At 41.3% G+C, this 21,119-nt stretch overlaps 1 protein-coding gene across 7 annotated transcripts in view; it reads left to right on the plus strand.

The window, feature by feature from the left end:
* Window positions 1–21,119, plus strand: part of MAPKAP1 (MAPK associated protein 1) — a 256,321-nt gene that overhangs the window by 206,654 nt on the left and 28,548 nt on the right. For all 7 annotated transcript variants that reach the window (XM_055321976.1, XM_055321966.1, XM_055321986.1 and 4 more), the window contains 2 exons: window positions 4,622–4,762; window positions 20,141–20,278. In XM_055321976.1, the coding sequence (XP_055177951.1) occupies window positions 4,622–4,762; window positions 20,141–20,278 (279 nt within the window). The remainder of the gene's footprint in view (window positions 1–4,621; window positions 4,763–20,140; window positions 20,279–21,119) is intronic.

Raw genomic sequence — 21,119 nt, forward strand, 5'->3', positions numbered from 1 at the left:
GGTAATCCATGGCACATAGAGACATTAACACTCCCGACTTTGACAAAATACATTGTGAAGTCTTTGAAGGCACCATTACAATTTATCTTGTCATTCAGGAGGAGACCCAGTTCAGCATTAATGTAGATGAACACAGTGTGGCTTTTGTTTCATTTAATTGCTTGTGACCTTTTTAATTGCTAATTTAACAAAATACCAAAGGGTTGTGTTTCAACTAAATTAATAGTTTGGGAGTGGTTTTTTAAATATGTTTATTTTTAGGACATGCTGTTCTCTTTTTTACTTTGAGTAGATAAAAACGTCTTCTCTTGAACATAAGTGGGTTTTTAAATGTGAAGTTGATATATATTAATAATTTTAACATGCAAATGGTATAGTGCTGATGTATGGTTGGTTTTACTCCTTTCTGGAAGGATACAAACAGTAAAGGTATATATGTAAAGTCTTAGAACTTTTCTGGTCCAAAAACGTGCTTTTGGTATCATGCTCTGCTTCAGATGTATGTCTTTAGATATAAAGTGTCTGTTGCATGCACCATTTATTGGGTACTTCTCTCTGCCTTGTACTGTTTTCTTTGTGTTCCTAATACCAAGTTTGTAAGCTCCTAAAGATCAGGAACCCTGCCTTATCCTCACCAGTGTGCCTCCATAGTCTAGCATCCTGCTGGCATGGGGAGAGTAGTTGCAGGTTATAAGGCTGACTGATCTATATGCACACACATGCCCCCTCTGAGCAGCAGTGCTCCTGAGCCTACTTTGAAAAATGGCGGCATAACTCTGAGACCAGAAGTTGTTCCCACTTGGCAGATGACCTGCTTGGGAGTGAATGGCAGATACTAGAAGTGAGCACAGGGACATTCCTTCCCTTCCTACTCTCCCAGATGTTGTTGCCCTTCTCATCACAAAAGCAAATACACCCCTTGTCTTGTGGGACTGGGCTCAGAACTTAGCCCAGTATCAGGGGTGTTTAAATCCTCAAATGGGATATGAATTTATACTGTTGAAGAGTAGGAGGTCAGTGCAAGAATCATTAGTGTGTTGAGCCAGCTCCAGCTTTATAAGTCTTGAACAAAATTAATATAAGGAAATTGACAAGACTTGCTGGTTATTCCATATCTTTAAGACCTCTACTAAAATCCTATCATCTCATCTGCCCATTATTAACATTTCAGCAAAATATAAAGTTTTCATTAATCTCCCATAGCAAATTTAGGATGAAAACTGACACTTGTTTGAGCTTTTAGGACTACATTAGCTGGTGTATTAAACAAAATATGTCACTCTTCAGTAGCTTCTGTAAGAAGCTAAATCAATTTCCAGCCATATTTATGCACCACTTTATCTAAAAGCATCTGAATTATCATTTACAGCTAAGATGCTTTATTAGCAGCTGGCATTGAAATTGCTCAGTAAAAAATTATATGTCGCGTTACAGTAATTTTTAAATTGGTTTTAATCCAACATCATAAAATGTAAAACTCTTAAGTGTAGGTGGGTTTTTTGGGGGGGGGTTTTTTTGTTTGTTTTTTCAGTAATTGGCATTTTAGCATAATGAGCAGTTACCCCTTTCCAAATCAAATACCTAAAATATTTAGAAAATACTATATTAGTAAAGAAAACAGAAGTTCTTGAGCTAAGTTATGCCTAATAATGGCATTTTCTCAGATAAGATGGCTTTAACTAATCTTTAAAACAAAAGATTTTAACATTTTATTAAAATTCCACCACTCTCATATTTAAAGGTTTCTAAAAATAGAAATAAACACATCTTTGCAGTTCTGTTTCAGTTAAGTGTATATCGGGAAAGAGAATGATTATTTGAAACTGTGAATTCTAGCCAGCCTCTTGGTTTAAGAGATGGACATTACTAGAAAACAGTAGTGCTTGCAATGATGGCACCTCTGCCCAAAATTATAGGTGTCCCAAAGGAAGGTAACAAGGTAACTTAATGGCCCTTATAGATGTTAAGTGCAACTCTTCTGATCCTAGCGATCTAATATTGGTTAAGTCACTCAGCCTCTCTTGCCACCTTCCTGTGGACATGGCAGCTCGTATTCATCCAGTAAATTTTTATTGAGGCGTTGCTTTATCCTGGGCATGGTGACACTAGCAGGATCTAGGCTATAATGGTGAGTAGAGCAGTCATTCTGCCTGCTGTCTTGGGGCAGAGATAAATGATGACTAGCCATGACAACATTCTGCAAGAAAATACTGGGTGCAGTTTCAAAAGGAGCTGAACCTAGACATGGGGGCCCGGGGTCAGGAAAGCTTTCCCTAGAGTATCATTTGAACTAAGGTCTTCAGGGAGAATAGGGAGAAGACGTGGAGGAATAGGAAGTGGGGGAGAGAGGACAATATGCACAGATGCTCAAAGATGGGACCATATCACAGACCTTCAATAAATGGCCCATTAAGGGTGAGGCTGTGTCTTCATTGAGGGGAGAGCGTTATTGTAGGTGATGGAGTTATTTTAGCTGGGAAAAATTATAGCGTTTGGAAATCAAATACACAATTCCTGATACGTGAGTTCAAGGTAAAGGCATCAGAAACCAACTTTGACTTAAAAGCTACCCTGTAAGCAATACCTCTGGGAAGGAAAAGCATGTAATTGTTAAGCTACCAGTTATATAACAGAATTTTCCCATTTGGTACCCAAATCTAGAGCTTTCCATTCCTCCAACTGTCCCAAGGAGTTCTCTCTGGATTTCCTTGTGGAGCCATCTCTGGGTATTCAGCACAACAAGGCTTAGAGCACCCTGCTCTGGTTGGCTTCTGCTATACAAGTGCTCCCATTCCAGTGGTGAATGGCACCAGCAGCTGCACCTTCAGAAGACCACATGTTAAACTCTGGGGGACAGGAAATAATTTAGCCTTGCTTAGTGTGGCCCTGGGCACATAACTTTACCTCCCAAAGCCTAAGATTCCTCATCTGTGTAATACAGAAAATTAGTGCCCACCAGGTTGTTAGGATGCTTAAGTGCATGTATAAAGCACTTAGCACCATGCCTGATGTATAATAAGCACTCATATACACTGGTGCTTTATGTATTGTATTGCATAGTTTGTATGTATGTATTTAGCAGAATTTAGCAAGAGCATACCAGCTACCTGTACTGCTTGCAGAAAATACAGAGATGAATGAGGAAACTTTACTGACAATCAAAAAGTTTCTAAATTAGGCCAGTGCAACCACTCAGCAATTTTAGTGCAAGGCTGAATGTGGTCCTCTATGACAGTAGAATAAAAATAATCATGACTGCTATTTATTATTAAGTATATTATGTGTTAGATTCTTTAAATACATTTTGGTATTCTGTGCTTGGTATAAACCGGGGCTCAGAGAGATAAAGTCACTTGCCCAAGATCATATAGCAAGTTAGAGGCAGAGCTAGGAATTGAACCCTAGTCGATCTGGCTCCAGAGTGCAGTATAAACCAAAACTGCTGTGGAATTCAGGAGGTGGTAGAGTTTGAGCTGTCCTGAGTGGAGTTTTGACAAGTGCAGGGTAAGGTTAGAAGGGGTGTTCTAGGCCAAGACTTCCATATGAGCAAAGGCCTAGGAGTAGAAAAACGTGGACTTGTGTGCAGTCTGAGGAATTTGGGAGGAGTTGAAAGAAGGTATTGATGAGAAATAACAAGTACAGTTGAAAAATTGTATTTCAGCCAGATTATGGACAGTCTTTTTTTATTTTTTTTTAATTTTTATTTATTTATGATAGAGAGAGAGAAAGGCAGAGAAACAGGCAGAAGGAGAAGCAGGCTCCATGCACCGGGAGCCCGACGTGGGATTCGATCCTGGGTCTCCAGGATTGCGCCCTGGGCCAAAGGCAGGCGCCAAACCGCTGCACCACCCAGGGATCCCAGATTATGGACAGTCTTGATTGCTTGGCTGAAAACAGTGCCTCATTCAGGAGGCCATGGGAAGTCAGGGAAGATTTTTGAGCACCAGCCTTCATATTTTCGTTAGTATCACATATCAGAGTACTCAGCATGCACAAAGCTCTCACTAAATATCAAATGAATGAATAAGTAATCAAAGCTTTAGAAAGCTGTATGAATCAGAAAGTCCTGTGGTGGCTGGATTGCAGGGGGAATCTGTGGCCAAATGGCCAGTGAGGAGACTGTTACAGCCTTCCCAGCAAGAGCAGGCTCGTGCCCGCACCAGTGGAGACTGTGGGATGCAAGACAGGAAGCTGATGAACAGACAGTTTGAGGATCTTGGAAAGCATGAGAATTCTTCAAGAGTGTAGATTACTTTTATGATTGGAAAAATTATTATTAAGAAAAGAAACAAGTGTGACCACCCATGCTTTTGTGGTTTTAACTTACTCTCACGGAGACAGAAAGCTTCTGGCAAACAGCAGCTTTTCTATCCTTGCACATCCCTGCTGCCTAGCCAAGGGCCTGCCATAGAATAGGCAGTGTTTGTGGAATTAATTGTTGAATGATGAATATGCTACCATTCTCTGTTTACTGGAATGGCATTATTAAGTCATCGCTCAGCCTTTTCTTCTCCAAATTAAATAGCCCATATTATTTTAATTTATCCCAAAGCATTTTAAGCAGACACCATTTGCCAAGCCTCATGTATCTTTATGTGTTAAACTGCTTTTTCCTCCCCAGGTTCAAGGGCAGACGGAGTTTTTGAGGAGGATTCACAAATTGACATAGCTACAGTACAGGATATGCTTAGCAGCCACCATTACAAGTCATTCAAAGTCAGCATGATCCACAGACTACGATTCACAACTGATGTCCAGTTAGGTAAGTGCACGAACCAGTGATGGATCAGACGGACCCTTTGTATCAGTGGTCAGCAGAGACACAGGGAAAGAAACAACATCCGACTTTTATGTAACCTGAATGACTAATGGTAATTTGTTTTCAGAGAAAATGTTTAAACAGTGAAATATAAAGCACCTCCTTTTTCCCACCTGAGTGCTCTGTCTTGTCTTCTTTTTTATGAAGCAGAAGATTAGAAATAGAACTAACTTGAGACTCTTCAAACTGATTGACTTCTGTGAAGTTCCATAATTCTTATCATTCTGTAATTCTCTTACATGCTATCCTTAGAACTGCTTGGTAGCTCTGCCACTTGCCTTTTTTTTTTTTTTTACTCAGGTGAATTCATTGCTTATTCATTCATGCCTTTATTCAGGAAGCTTTTTAATGATCTCAGAAGTTACATTTAGATCCTCCAAATAATTGAGAATCAACTTTCAATTAATATTTGGGATTAATTTGTTCTAATTAAGTGCTAAATTTCTGTTTTGACTTACACATAACAAGAGTAGATAAAGTATCATAGGAGTCAATATTGCATCATCATCATCACGGCTGTCATTTATAGGTATCTGCTGTGCATTACGCACTGTGCTAAGTGCTTTCCATACACTACTGAACTACCTAAAAGGAAAGTATTTGTACCTTCCCCATCCAGCAAAGAAGATAAATGAGGTGCCAGTGAGGTGACATCTCATGCCCAGGCTCACACACCAGGTAGGTAGTGGTGTCAGGAACAGAATCCTGGTCTGGCCAACTTAAGTGCATCTGCTCCTTAAGGAAGGAGCAGGGAGTAGGTATGGATGCTAGGCTTAGTCAGAGAGCTGACACATACCCTGGCCCTGCTACCTGTCTCTGCCACACTGCCTCTTCCCAGGCCTCAGCTGTTTATGTGTGAAGGGAGGAAGTTTGCACTCCAGCTCTGAGGCCTGCTGATTAAAGGTTTCTCACAAATGCTCTGTTTGTGTTTCCTAATAAAGTCTTTTGTAATGTTGCTATTAGGTTAGCTAATTTGTATTAAGCCTCAAAAATCTCTCCAAATTAAAAAAAAGAAAAAAAAGAAAGTCTTTTCAAATATTCCTTCCCAACCTGACTGACTGGAGCTTGAAACACACTGACAGTACAGCTGAGTAAGTCAGAGAGGGGCACCAGTCTCACAGCAGCTCTGAATCACAGCTCTGCCAGGAGCCAGCTGCACCAGACAAGTGTCTTCATCTTGCTGAGCCTGAGTCCATTCGATCTAAATGTGAATATCAGTAGCACCAGCTTCTTCGGATTGCCTTGGGGAACAAGTCAGAGAAGCCATGTGAAGCATTTAGCACAGGGCCTGGCGTGTGGCAGACTTCCTGCAAATGAGAGCTGTTAGTGGAGCACTCAGAGGACAGACTCTGGAGCTAGAAGCTGGGGCTCAAACCCTGGCTCATGTATTAGCAGCATCACCACAGGCAAATGATTCAGAGCCTCAATTTCCTCATTGGTAAAGTGAAGACAGTAGTCCCTATCTCATAGATGCGGTACTTATGGGGATGAAATGTCATCACACGTGCAAAATATTTAGGAAGGCACCTGGCACATAGCAAGGCCTCCATAAACACCAGCTGCTAAGAAGATGGTGATTCTAACAAACTAACTAGATGAATTTAGCACCCAGTAACTTTGAACCAAAACATAGAACCCACCTTTTTTCCCCCTTTCTGGACCTGTTATTGCCTCCTCACAAAAACAAACAAAATGCTAAGTATCTAAAATGGTGAAAAATGAAACAAAAACAAAAAACCTTTTTTATAATGTTGATTTTTAAAACATAAAAATCTTTGGTGTCTTTCTTGCTGGCTCTTCTCATAGAAATAAAAATAATGAGGCTACTCAAAAAAAAGCCAGATTCAAAAAAAGGGAGAAAGATATATACTGTATTATTCTACTATATAACGTTCAAAAATACACAAAAAATAGTGTTGGTGCTATAGTGGTGAGCATAACTGCCTTCCAAGAATATACAGTAATCTACTGTGTAGAAGTAATGATGGTGGTTATCTGGGAGGAGAGGAGGCTGTAGTGACTGCAGGGGAGTCTTGGGATACTGGTAAGTTTTCATTTATTGATCTGGGTACCGATTACATGAGTGTTTAGACTTTGTGGAAAAATCAAGTTATAGATACTCTTAGGACTCATGCGCTTTCTGTTGGTATATTTTCTTTTTTGTTTGGGGTTTTTTTTGTTTTGTTTTTTGTTGGTATATTTTCAATTAAAAGTTTACTAAAAATAAGAATGATATTCAGACATCTAGTTTGTGTTTGCCTACAATACCTTCCCAGGAACAAAGGAGTGAGTCTAGTTTTTCGTTGTTGTTGTTGTTTGTTTTTTTAAAGATTTTATTTATTTATTTGACAGAGAGAGACAGCACAGTAAGCAAAGGGTGAGGGAAAAGCAGGCTCCCCACTGAGCAGGGAGCCTGGTGCGGGGCTCCATCCCAGGACCCTGGGATCACGAACTGAGCCAAAGGCAGACACAGCCAGCTGAGCCACCCAGGTGCCCCAGAGTGAATCTAGTTTTAAGAAACCCAGTAAGTAGCCTGACTGCAGCCAGGGAACAAGGCAAGGATTTTCCCAGGTGAGCATCATCCTATCCACGGATTCCCAAGGTAGAAAAGCAATGCTTTGGAAAGATAACCAAAATCATGAGCTTCTTTCCCACACATTTTTCCAAAGGCAGAAAAGATTCTCACATGTATATTCACTTAAAGGAAAAGACCCACTAAGGAATCTGTGGGAAGAGCCCTAGCTCTGTAGTCGGGACTGGGTTTAAATCTCAGCATTACCACTTACTTGCAGTATCAACTTGGACAAATCCCTTCTCTTTTCAGTTTTAGTTTTTGTCATCTATAGAATAGGAATTATAACATTTACCTTTCAAGATAGAATAAAAGTGTCCCCTAGAAGGTGTATTCTGAATGGAGGCCTATCTTAGTGTTGCTGTTGTCACTCTCATCTATTTTGCCCATAGCTTTCCATGCTAGTCTACCATCTTGAAATTAACCGCATCTGTCAGATTAGGTGGTGGCTCTACTGGCAAAGTTTTACTTGTAGCTACAGTGGAGGGGAGACTTCTCAGGTAGAAATGGATGTTGATAGTAATGCAGGTATCTCTCCCTAGAGCAGTGGCTCTCAGAAGTATGCTAGAGGCCAGGTCCCAGTCACCTCTGGATGTTTCCAGTGGTACACATGGGACCCTCTGGTGGAGAGCCACAACTCTCCATGGAGCTTCTAAACAGAAGTTGCCAGAATATTTGTTTTAATTATGAATCTAAGCTCAATCTTTAGCATCATAAACAGAAATTTAATTAATTAGTTCTAAGGAGTTTTGTGACAGTTACATATACTGCACCCATGTACTATACCATGCAGTGAATAAATAAGGTCATTTCTTGGGCTGCCTCGGTGGCTCAGTTAAGTGTCTGCCTTCATTTGGGGTCGTGGTCTCAGGGTCCTGGGATCGAGGCCCACTTCTCCCCTCTCCCTTTGTCCCAACCCCTCATTCATGCTTCGCTTTCTCTCCCTCTCTCTCTCTCAAATAAATAAATAAAATCTTAAAAAAAAAAAAAAGCTCATTTCCCATCACCATGTAGATGAGTTCCACATATAACTTTAGAACCCCCTCTCCCTCCTTGCACAGCAGGAAACATCCTTTCATTTTAACAGTAACAACAAAAACCTGCAGAGTGATGCAGGAATTCTTTCGTTCCAAAACTGAATCTACTGTAAAGTACAGGGCAGCAAACTGCACACCTTTTATGAGCATTTGAGTGAGCAGCTGGATTCTGAGATCAGTAAATAATTTATTTTATTTCAACTGACTAGCCAGGTGCTTCAGATCTTTCCTGACACTGATGGATGGTCTCCTCCACTCATCCATCCTGTGTCAGTCAGAACAGAGACTTCACTTGCCCCCTGTGGCAAGTTCTTCTAAGTGGTAAGTGTCTGTGTGTGGCATTTCCCCAGCAACCCTGCTGATTCCACAGAAAACTCCCCATCCGCTCTGAGTCAGTGGGACATAGGAGCACCCGGCAGCAAGCAGAATTCCCAGGCTCCGCTGGGCCATCACAGACACAGACGAGTGTCTGCTCGTCTCCTGATCGGGTAGCCGTGGCTCATGCTCCCAGTTTACCACCTGCCATCTGCTTCTGAGAAAGTCGGGCAAGGAGGAACTCAAACATGGATCTGCAAGACCCAAACTTAAATGGATTTTCCACCAGACTTCTCTATGATTGAAAAACTTTCTTGGAATCTATTAGTGAAACCTGTGGCAAAGACCTAATCTTTTTAAATAATACTAACATGAAGAATTACAGTTTTTAAAGGTACTTATTTATCAAGTGCTTGTTATGTGCCAGGTACTTTGCTGATCACTCTTACAGTCTTGTCTCCTGTAATCATATCACTATTATTGGATAGTACTGAAATTATCTGCATTTTTTATATGAGGGGATATAGGGAACAATTACTTATTAAGTAATGAAGCTGAGATCAGACCATAAGACTGCCTAAGGCTAAGTCCTGCACCTAACCCATACTATGCCTTAAATGCAAATTGTCATTGCACTAGTGCTCTGTAGTCCTAAGACAGTTTGCAGTATACAGTGAACTTTCACTCCATCACCTTTATTTAATCCACACAGAACACTGATGATACTACTCCCATTTCATGACTGAAAAAATCAAGACTTGGAGAAATAAATGAAGTAATGTGATGTATACAGAGAATTTAGTGTTTACTGGCACATAGCTATTACTTAATAAGCACTAACATTCTTTTCTCCCTCCCAGCCATCAGGACATGCAGTGGGATATCCAGTCCCAATAACAGAACTGGACTGAAGCCTATCCCCTAAAACAAACCCAATCCGTCAAGCCGTGGATGCCTCAGTCATTAATAACTTGCTTTCACAAAGGAAATGGTTACTTGTTGGCCTCTTCCAAATATCCTGCACATCCTTACTGCCCTAGCATCTGGAGGTCCATGTCAGTGGAGCATGCTTGCTACTAGTCCATCCTCCATTCACAGTGTTTGTCAGTCACTGCCCAGACCTGACCTCAGAACTCTTTCTAACATATCCCTATAAGAAATCCCTACTGCATAGTTGAAGTTAGTTCTTAAATTAAGTTGAAGTCTATTCACCATCCCTGCTCTGTCAGCCTGGAAAGGTTACCAGGCAAAACCATCATGCCTAACCATTCTGTTCTTTCTCAAAAACATTCTTGGAATATTTCATCTTGTCTGCTTCCTATCTGTGTTGGGCCTAAATGTATAGGTACCTTTAAGTGTAGACCTTGCTTGAGTTTATACCAAGCTGAGGTTATTTCCATTAACTTGATCTCCCATGTGTCTGATCCTGTGTGCCTGACCGTAGAATCAGGCACTAAGACATATGTGCTTCCCAGACATGCCAAGGCTGACAGCTTGAAGTAAGTTTGGAAAAAATCAAACTAAAAGGGTCAGATGGTGAGTGCCAGCCACAATCTAGGAAGCCTATAGTATACTATCAGTAAGTATTTGTTGGCTGCCTGGTGGAAGGTGAATTATGATGCACTAGCCAAGGGGCTGCCAGAAACCCATATAAGAAAGCAAAGAGGACCAAGATATCACCATTGTATACTTCTTATTTACATAGTACCTTAGAGTAGTGATTGCGACCCAGACTGCATATCAGAATCACCCAAGTCCCTGACCACATCCCCAGACCTGCTAGCTCAGAATCTCCCCTTAATTGTGGGGTTTGGGAAATGCAGCCTTTCAGTATTCAACGGACTTTCTTGCCCCTTATCTCTTTGTCCAAGTCTTATTTTTACTGACTGGGCAGGTCAGCCTTGTTTCCCCGTTACAGGGTCTTGGTGCTTTGATGGTTGTGACACTGTGTGAATTCCTTCACCTTGTCATTCGTCAGCATAGACCTTCCCCATAGCACCAAAGGTATAGATTACTGAATCTGTAATATACCGTGTAATATACCGTGAATTCCATCTGTGTCATAATTGCATATATAACCTAACATCATTCTGTGTAAGATAAACAGATTCTGTGTGGGATTTACAGTTAAAGACTATATCATAAAATAATCTTGCTGAAAGTTTCTGTGGTTACCTCCACTATCTCTTCATAAAACAATCCATATGTATAATCATAACACTTGTGATCATAGTAGTTATTTGTCAAAAGTATCAAGTACAATAGCATATACCATAGAGAAGGCAGAGAGGTTTCATCTCATAAACTGACTCCAGTCAAGTTTGTAATGGCTGCCCAGAGCATTATGCTGAGGCAGCATCGGGAGCTGTGTCTGAGGGCAACATAAAGAAACTCTGTGATTGATTAAAAATGCCTGCCCTGGACCTGAGAATGATGAGAGGCAGCATATTTGCCATCTATTGTCTTCCCTGGTTTATCTGTCCTATTGCAGTTATTATTTAACCCCCTAGCCAATACCTACAAGCCAGTGCTAAAGGAAGACTTCATTACAGTGCCATTTCTTAATATGCAATATGCAAACTTAAGAAGCACATTAACACAAGACAAAATGAATGAAAGCAAACAGCTGTGACCTGCACTTTTTTATTTTTTAATTTTTTTTTACTCACTCTGGTGCTCTGTGTGGCTCTATGAAAAAAATACTTGCCCCTGTTATTTTCCATTTGGGGTACCTATGGAGTATAGTTCAAGTAATTACATAATTTGGAAATGTGGGTTCTTAGCAGTAGATAGATTTTCCCTCCATATTTCTGTTTCATTTTCTTACTGAATACTAAGGAGATACCCTCCTCCATTCAGATCCACAAAAATGATCATGAGAGACATTCATCACACTTAGCTCCAAAATCCCGGGGTCCACTCAGTAATTTGAGGATGGCAGTTCTAGTATCACATGACTGTTCTATCCCTGTTGTGACAGCATTTTCTGAACCAAAATTTGGAATAGAGCTTAACAGGTGCTAATGAGCTTATGAAATAGCAGGACAAATACTATCAAGACTGCCTCCAGAAAATGTTCCTTATCACATTAGTGCTTAATGCAGTGATTGCATTGAGGGAAAATCCCCTGATAGGGAATGTCAGAAACTCAGGGTTTTTCCTAACTGTGTACCTTACTCTAATTCCCTGCTCCCAGATCTACCCTTTTGAGAACACCTGTTGAATAATCTAATGTTACTAAGGATAATGTATCAGGAGGACAGATGGTTGAGAAAGCCTTGAGAATTGGAAAAGTTGAGAGCCACTGGCATAAAGAAATTAATGGGGGTAGGATACAGGAGCATCCATCAAGGTTCTGTATTCCTTTTACCATGCCCTCAGCCTTGGCAGTTGAGCTCCATCGGTGTACCAGGACCTGAACATGAGGAAGAGCTGGTCCTTTCCCACTCTACAAGTAATGTCTTAAATTCTCTTAGGAGATGGCATACTGCTTCCTAACTGACACTGTAAGCTCCCCTGAAGTATCTATTTACCAGGAGAATATTTAGTTTGGGAAACTAACGCCCCTAATAGACAATCTTTGTAAACACCTTTTTCACAGAGAGACCTTAGTCCTCATCCAGGGACAGTTGTTACTGGTTGAAACAGTCCCAGGTCTCATTCAGTAAGCTCATCTTTGTGCTGAGCACTATGCCGAGTACAGCTGTACATTCATGATTTCATTCATGTTCGGGCCTTAGTTTTCATTCCAAGGATAATGGCCTAGTCAAGTACACTCAGACTTGTCACTGAGTCCCCAACTGACCACACATTGGAATTGGCAGCTCTTAGCGGTGGTTCCCAAAAGGTTTTAGATGGTTAGCCCTTGAATGGAACTATTGATTCTAGGTCCCAGTACCCCACTTGATTTCAAGAAGGTAAGGCTCTACTGGGTCTCATTAGTTGTGGCCAAAATATGATATTGTCATCTATTTTTGGGTCCCTAAGGACAACGGTGCTTTTCATACTGTAATGCATTTGATCACAATGTGAATATACCCACTATATAAACAATGCATTGAAACAGGAGAACTGATCTGTTTAAATCCTGGCCTGATAGTCTGGGGATATGAATTATGGGTACAGCTCTGTCATTAATGGGTGACATCAGACAAGTCATATCCCCACCCTGAGCCTCAATTTCTTAATATGGAAAATGTAAGCCCCAGACTAGGTGATCTCTGAGGTCTCATTAAGCCCAAACAGCCTTTGTATCTGATCCTGTGTGTAAATTCAGACAAGTCTCAAAGACTTCCCTGACTGCTCTGTGGATTCTATCGATTGGCTATGTGGATTCAGCACAATCCACTCCAGCAAAGAGTTGTTCAGTGGCACTCCCAGGGGCTTTTCCAGGCTTTCATAGACTCTAGGTAACCCGAAGACAAGAGGATTGTAGAATTATATAAAAAGCTACTCCAGGATTTAACAACAGTGGAGCTTTTCTAGTCTTAGATTCAAAGTTGTGGGAAATTGATGAATGAAGCACAGTTCATGATGTCTGAGCAAATAAATAACTCAGGAAATACACTGAGGCACAGAATGTTAAATGCCCTAATTTTTGCCAAATTGGTGTTTTAGCTTCTTGGAAGGGCATTTAAGCGTGCCTTAGGGAAGGTTGTGCCTCCTGAGAGTCAGGCATGAGCCTCTGGAACAATAGGAAGCAGCAGGCTTGTCGGGACACACCCTAGATTTGGTCAGATAGATCTGCCCTTCAGCCCAGTTTTGCCATTTGCTGACTTGATTTTACCCTGCGTAAGTACATCATTTCACCTTTCGGCAGTTCATTTCTAATAATCTTACTAATAATTGATTGAGCCTTCTTATGTGCCAGGCACTCTACTGAGTTTTTTACATACTTATGCCACTCTATCTTCAAGACATTCTGGAAGACAGTTCTGTTTAGTACCCCCTTCTACAGAGGAGAAGGCTCAAGCTTACTATGGGAGAAGTACATTCGCCCAGGATAACAATAATGGGAATGTACCAGCAAAATCAAGATCCCCAAACTAATGACCTAGAGACTTTGGTGCAGCTGAGGTGGGTGGGGGTAGCAGGGGGTTCCCCGAGCACATGTTTTTACAGCTCCAGGTGTGAGAATGGTCTTTCTAATGTCAAATTGAACTCCTGGAGGTTGCGGGAAAGAAGTATGGCGAATGACCCTTGGTGATGGGAGATTACTACAGGGATGCATAGGGTTGAAGATATTGGTCTCCCCAGTTGGACATTCATTCTGGATCCTGGCGCTTCCAAGGCTGGGGTGTAGAGCAGGTCCCAGAGATAATGCCTCTAGACTAGGGCCAGGCAGGTCTCTTGTTCACATCCCTCCTGGGGCCCAGTGAGCTTCCTTTCCAGACCCTCATTGCAGGGTCTGTGTCATATCTCTTAGCCCAGTGCCTAACTCCTTGATAATGACAGTCATGAGAAGTTGTGGTATAGGTCACCGGTGACATGTTAAGCACTATTCCAAGCACTTTACAAGTCTTATTTAATCATCACAAAAGCCCAGGAGGTAAATTCTGTTATCATCAGCATTTTACAGTAACTTGCCCAAAGTCACATGGTTAGGCAGTAAGGAAACTGATACTCAAACTCAAGACTCTAAATCTAAAGTCTCTATCCCTAACTAATCTGTACTACTGCCTTTATAAAACAGGCTCCTACTGCCTTCCTGGTCAGAAGTGTGGTAAGCTGTCAGTAAGTCGCTCTACACAAAAGGACTCAGCACACGGGCTGCCCAAAGTAGGTACCCAGTCTCTTGGCAGAAGATGATATACATGCTTATTTCCTTTTATGGAAATCTTTTGGTTAGTTAAAACAGACGAGGGTTTCCTTGTGATAACTCTAAAGCCTTGGACAAATAGTTTCCCCAGATTGCTGTATATACATTAGAGTTGCATTTTTCTTTATTTTGAGCTGTCTTGTTAGGGAAGGATTTATATGCTGGCATTGACATAGGACAGCAATCAGGCATTGCTTTCTGCCTTTGACAGTTGGCGTGATACTTTGCTTCCAGTGAAGTTTGACTCACTGTATCTGGAAGCTGTCAGAAGTGGGAGCATGAAAAGGTCATGACGGATGGCCATGGATAAGTGGGTAGGGGAGGAGAACTGGTAAAAGAAGACAAGTGGCCTCCCTTATTTCTGAGGGAAGGGGCTGACCCTGTCCACTTCAGGCCAGCCCTCATGCTGTCTTCTTCACTTCCCACAGCTGGTCAGGTAGAGCCTGCCAGGCACCATTTGTGGGAGTGGCCCCCTGGGTGGCTATAATGCAGCCATGGGAGGGAGCCCTTCCCAGCAGCTCAGCCACTTGGGTGCTTGAGAACTGCTAAGTGGAACTGGTCTTCGTTTAGGGCTGTTTTCATGATTATTGTCAAGTTTAGTCAAAAGTACCCCCAGGGGGCCATTGAGCCTGGGGGGTGAGAAGAGAGAGGCTTCCCACCAGTGTGGGGCCTTGATCTCCTCCCGTTTCGGCACCAAATGTCAGGTTTAATCTGATCAGTAGTGAAATGGAATAGAGAGGCCAGGCAAAAGTTGGTCGAAACAGGCTTTTAATGGGATGCGCTCTCAGGAGAGGTTCCAAGGCCCGCAGGGGAGAGAGAGAGCAGGGACGTCACGGGGGAAGTCGCCCCCTGGCAGGTCGCAGGTGGGTTTATAAGGAGTTTTTGGCAGGAGGGTTGGTAAGGAAATATGGGGGGAGGTTTCCTTATTTGATGGTGTTTTTCAGGTTTTCGGTCTTTTCCGGGTCTTGGTTTGTTTTTTTGTTTTTTTCCAGTTAGGGCAAGGGTTACGGGTTTCATAAGCTAAGTTAGGGTAGGGCGGCAAGGCGGCGTTGGCGGGAAGATGGGAGTGGGGCGGCGTTATTGGGAGGTTGCTGGCCTCCGGTCGGCCACTTTGAGGTCCCCAGTCTCCCCAGCCCAACAATTATCAATCACAGGATTCAGCTTACTCCCTTCCCCACACTGTAAAAGTTAGGCAGGTGTACTGAATCCTGAAATAGAAACCAAGAAAATGTCAGCTCCTAAAATGATGTTTGTTTTTATTTTGAGTGAAATTTCTGTTTTGGAAAAGAACAGAAAAGGAAAAGATATCATTCTACTAGCAAGAATTGACCACTGTTGCCAGTTTGGAGCATATCCATTAGATCTCCTTTCTATAAATATCTTTTTCCTCTGCTTTTCACTTAGCCTCACAAGAATTCTTCCAAGTCAAACCTTTTCTCATACACATTTTTTCATGGTTGTGTTGTATTCCATCATGATTGGATTAACTATTCTTCTATAGGCCATTTAAGTTGGAGAAATGTAAACTTAACAAAAGCCAACTTCCCTTGTTTTCTTGGATGTATGTTTATAGTTTGAATTACTTAAAAATAGTGCCCAAGTGACACTTTAAGGAGCACACCTGCCTTTCTTTCATGACTTTAAACAAAAGCTTTTGTCAAGGACATTAAAACCGTGCTCAGTGGTCATACAGAAGAATATTGATAGGCTTTCATGCTCCATGTTGCCATGTCGGAACAAAAGCACGTGTGCATTTATCAGCACGTTTGAATGTTTGTGTTTGTTCATTGGTAAAAATTGAAAAAGGATACTAAAGACTAAACTAAGCAGAATTCCTTATTACATCTGGACTTAACTGAATGAGGCTGTGCAAAGCAGTGGGAAGTACCATACTTGGGAACCAAGTAAGTAGCTCTGGGTATAAAATGGCTTTTCCACGGAAAAGCTCCCCAACCTTGGACAAGCACCTTCACCCCTCCTGGGGCATGTTATATAAAACCCCTAGCATAGTTCCTGCAGAATGGCATAGTGGCTGAGAGAACAGATTCTGGAAGCAAATTTCCCGACTTTCTCTAAATTCTAGCTCTGCCACTTTTTAGCCATGTGACCTTGGGCAAGTTACTTAACCTCCCTGTGTTTCAGTTTTCTCATCTATAAAATAAGGCTAAATATAGTAACCAATGTGATAAGACTGTCCTGAGATTTGAATCAATACACACAAAGGATTTCTAACCATGCTAACATGTATTTGGTGCCAGGTAATAATGTTCATTCTTATTTGCCCCTGGCCCGGACTGTTGTGCCAGCTTCCTAACTGGTCTCCTCTCCTCCAGGCTACTTTCTCTGTCCAACCAAGAAAGACCCCTTGAGCTCCCCAGGCAGAGAAGAAGAGGTCTCTGTTTGCTTCCAGCCGAAGTTCTGGAGACTCAGCAGTGGCTTCTAGGTACATTGAGGAGAATGGGCTCCAAGGCTAGACTGCCACAGACCCTCCTAAACTGGAAGCAGAGGGTTGTCACTTGTGCATCAAGAGCAGATCAGCTCCTGTGGGCTGTGTGCCCTGCTTTAAGAAGCTAAGACTCACACATCTCAAGCAAGGTGAAATTATTTAATGTACAAAAGGATTTTTCCCATCAGGAAAGATTCCCCCTACAGGTTCCTTTAAATAGTGACTCCTCTAGGCAGCGAGTATTTTACAGATCATTAACTACTTGACTGAAAGCCTGCAGGGCAGAGAAATTTAAAACTAAAGTGTTGGGAGCCCCTGCCAATTACAGATCAATCCAAAATTAATATAAAGTGTCTCTGGAACTAGAAGTCAGTGGGAAAATGTGATCTGATTCAGAAAAAAATCTGATTTACAGGCAACTTTTTGGGAGCACATTAGTTGTTTAAATGATGTTCCACCTGCCTGCCCATCTTGAACCTAATGCATTCATCTCCCACATCTTCATCCCCAAACGCCAGGATTGGGGTTCCCCTCTGCGAACAGAGACTGCACAATAACCCCCAGAAAGGGTGTCTTTGGGAAAGTGTTCTTGTGGCCATGCAGAGCGCATGCAATTGATGCAGAGATACAGCCAGAAATGGATGAACTCTACAGTAACAATTTGCAGATAAAAATAATAGAAGTTAAAGTGTACTTTACATGATAAAAGAAAGATGAAAGAGGATGAGAGTCTGTTACATCTGAGATGGTTACAAAAGTCCTGCTTTGTGAAGTAGGCTCTGTTGAAAAGATTGATGCCATGGGGAGTGACCTTGGCTTGGAGCAGGAGCTGGTGATGTATGTATGAGCATCCCTCTGCTAAATGGACCCAGATTTGTAGCACTAATATACATGGGAGCCCAGAACCAAACTCAGTATAGCAATAAATCAACAGCCACTTTGGGTGTCATTTCTGGTTTATATTCCACTATTGTTCTATCACTTTAATTCATGTCACTATCATCTTTTCATCTGGAACAGTTTTATATAATTTTCCAGTGGAGTTACCTGACAAATCCTATCAAATTAACAAGGTACATTAACAATATTGACTGACTACAGCTTCAGGAGTTGCAGGACCGTAGAACAAAATTTTAAAGCTGTGCCTCTCTAGTGATGCTTTTTTTCCCTCTTCTCTTGCTAAGAAAGGAATATGGGGCAGGGTTTATTCTACATAAGAGATATGCACATTTATTTTGCTCTGCTCACTTTTTGACTTTTATAAATGTCAAAATAAGCAGAAGAAAGAGGGGGGGACCAAAAAAAATTAAAAAACCACTTGCTACCAACAGCTATGGCATCAGTACTTTCCTTCTTTCAGGGAACTATAGAAATGTCCAGATCTCTTACAATTAATGACCAAATGGAGGGAAGAGTGTAACTGGGTAGTCGTAATCTATTTTAAGTGAAATGTAATAAAATTGGTCTCCTGATACATTCTCACCCTCCTGAAATCATCTAGACCTGAACGACCAGAGTCCATTGGACTTATGACATTATGCCTAATTGAAATATGGTGTTCCTGAAATATGTCTAATGTCAAATTCCAGCATTCAATTAATAAAAAATACCAATTGTTCATCTTTTCCAAAGACTACACAGTAATGACCAGGGTTAAGCAACTGTACTGCATTGTCTCTTCTGAAGACAGCAGATAAGACTCTACTGGAATCTGTCTGTTTGGCCTCCTGCCTTTGTCTAACTGCTATTTAAGATTTCTTTATTCATAAAATAAAATAGAAACGGAATATGTGGCAGACCATATCACTAGAATTTTTTTTTATATTTGTTTTCTTGTTTAATTTTAAATTTGCTCTCAGACTGTGGTGATTGTGTTATTTGGGTTTTTTGTGTTTTTTTTTTTGTAGTTTTGTTTTTTAATTGAGCTGTTTCTTTTATCTGCTTTTTCTTTTGGTCTACGAAGTTTTCTCGTGTTGTACTGAAAAATTTCTGAGTGTGACCCCTGGAATGAAATGTATTAATTTTGATTGTCTTTTTGTTACAGGATGTACATTTGTGGTTTTAATTATCTCATACTTTATTTGATTTTGCTTTTTTCCACTTTGCCCCTGACCTTTAAACTATGACCTAAATATTAATTACTTTCAAGATTCTCTCTGAGGCGCACTCTGGAAGGCATATTGAAGGTTTTTGTCTTACTTCATAAACAGATTCCTTGATTTTCAGTAAAATAGGAAAAAGAGAGCATGCAGCCTAGATCATATGTGTGTGTCAAGCTGAGAGTATACTGCTCAGTAACACTGGGAGAGCAATTGCTATATATTGCCACGGTTATTCCAGGACACCTTTCATCCCTGGTATTACCTTTGTTCTCCTAACACCTTTGCTTCCAGTCACTGTACGATATGTTATGTCTTTCACAGCTCTGAAAATGGAACCTGAAGTGCCAGTATTTAACATGCTGGATTCCTGTTATAAAGCCTTTGTTGCATAAAGCTCACACCCAGTGCTGTTTCTCCCTCAGCGGAGAAGCAGTGACCTCCACAGACTGAAGCCAGGCTCCAAGACTTGAACTTGGAAGGTTTTATGTAAAGGACCCTTTGATCCTCCTGTGACGACTTCTCAATATAGTTTGCATAATTATTTAGTAGCAGAGAAGGGAAGAGATAGATTTCTCCTATTTTTAATGTGTAAGATTTTTCTAGATCAGAAAAAAGACTACTGATCAAAATTGTTTGTTTTTTTAGTGAACCTTACATTATGTTTTACTTCATTACAATCAAGGTGTTATGTAGGGTTAACAATATGTAGGTAAACTCTCTATTGTATCTGTGGTACATCTAAGATGGCATGTTTCTTAATACCTTTTTATATGGGTTTTAGTGGCTTCTCCCCGCAACTCACCCACCCAGGAAACCAGGCTGTGCAACTTTTGTGTGCCGTTGGAGTCTCCTTATGTCTGTCTTAAACCCGTGGCATTCCCCAAAGCCCTAAGAAAGAGCTCTTGTTCATCCAATTTAGGATTTGCAAAACAGGTCAAATGATTACACTGAAATCACTTACACTTTCCACATTTATGCCTTATTTTTTTGTCCTTCCCTTATCCTCACCCCCCCCCCCCCCGGCCTTACAGGTATCTCTGGAGACAAAATAGAGATAGACCCTGTTACGAATCAGAAAGCCAGCACTAAGTTTTGGATTAAGCAGAAACCCATCTCAATCGATTCTGACCTGCTCTGTGCCTGTGACCTTGCTGAAGAAAAAAGCCCTAGTGAGTAGTCCCTTTTATTTATGTCTCCTTTCTCTCTTCCCCCTCTTCCCCTCTGTGTGCTGGGTGCCAGGAGAATATATTGCCACCGTGTCCTTTTTTCCTTGGGTCTATTTAATTCATTACCAGAAATTTCTTTTAATCAAACAGGATTGTATTATGGTGCCCAGAGCCTGACATGGGCCCCCATCCTGTTAGGTCTTGATGGCAGCAGAGAACCTCATAGCACGGTTTCTGACCTTAGGAGCCCCACTCTGGAGGCTGGGGACCTAGGGGCACGTTCCTGATGCACCAGAGCCCTCATGCTCTCCCTTCTTCTTCCCATTTGGGACACTTGAGCAGTCAGACCTGGACCTGCCTTCCTTCTTTGCCAGATAGAGAGAAGCTAGGAGATTTCCTGTGGCAGCCGAAGACTAGATTTAGATATCCATCAAGCCGGAAGTGTCAACACCCTCCAGATTATTGGCAGCTGCATGACCTACCAGCTCGTAATTAAACTCCTTCTTGGTCCTGCAGAAGAGATCGCTGCTGGGTTGGCACTCCTCTGCTTAAATTATCAAAGTAGACACAGTCTGGTTATATATTTTTGGCATATTATATTTTTGCAGTTAAGTAATTGAGTGTAGCATTTAGATTAATTATTTTTAAGCCTTCAGTCCCATCAAGAGGCAGAAAGGACGAGATCACACTGAAATTCCTTCATGGAAGAAAAAAGTTTAAACTGTACAAGAATTTGTTAGTTGCCTGGAAAAGGCTGCAAGAGAGTAGTTGTCAGAGTCTGTTTATATCAGCATTGCCTGTGGACCCTATTTATTTTTTATTTTAATTTTTTTAAAGGTTTTAT

Source organism: Nyctereutes procyonoides, unplaced genomic scaffold, assembly GCF_905146905.1.
Source record: "Nyctereutes procyonoides isolate TBG_1078 unplaced genomic scaffold, NYPRO_anot_genome, whole genome shotgun sequence".
NCBI lineage: Eukaryota > Metazoa > Chordata > Mammalia > Carnivora > Canidae > Nyctereutes > Nyctereutes procyonoides.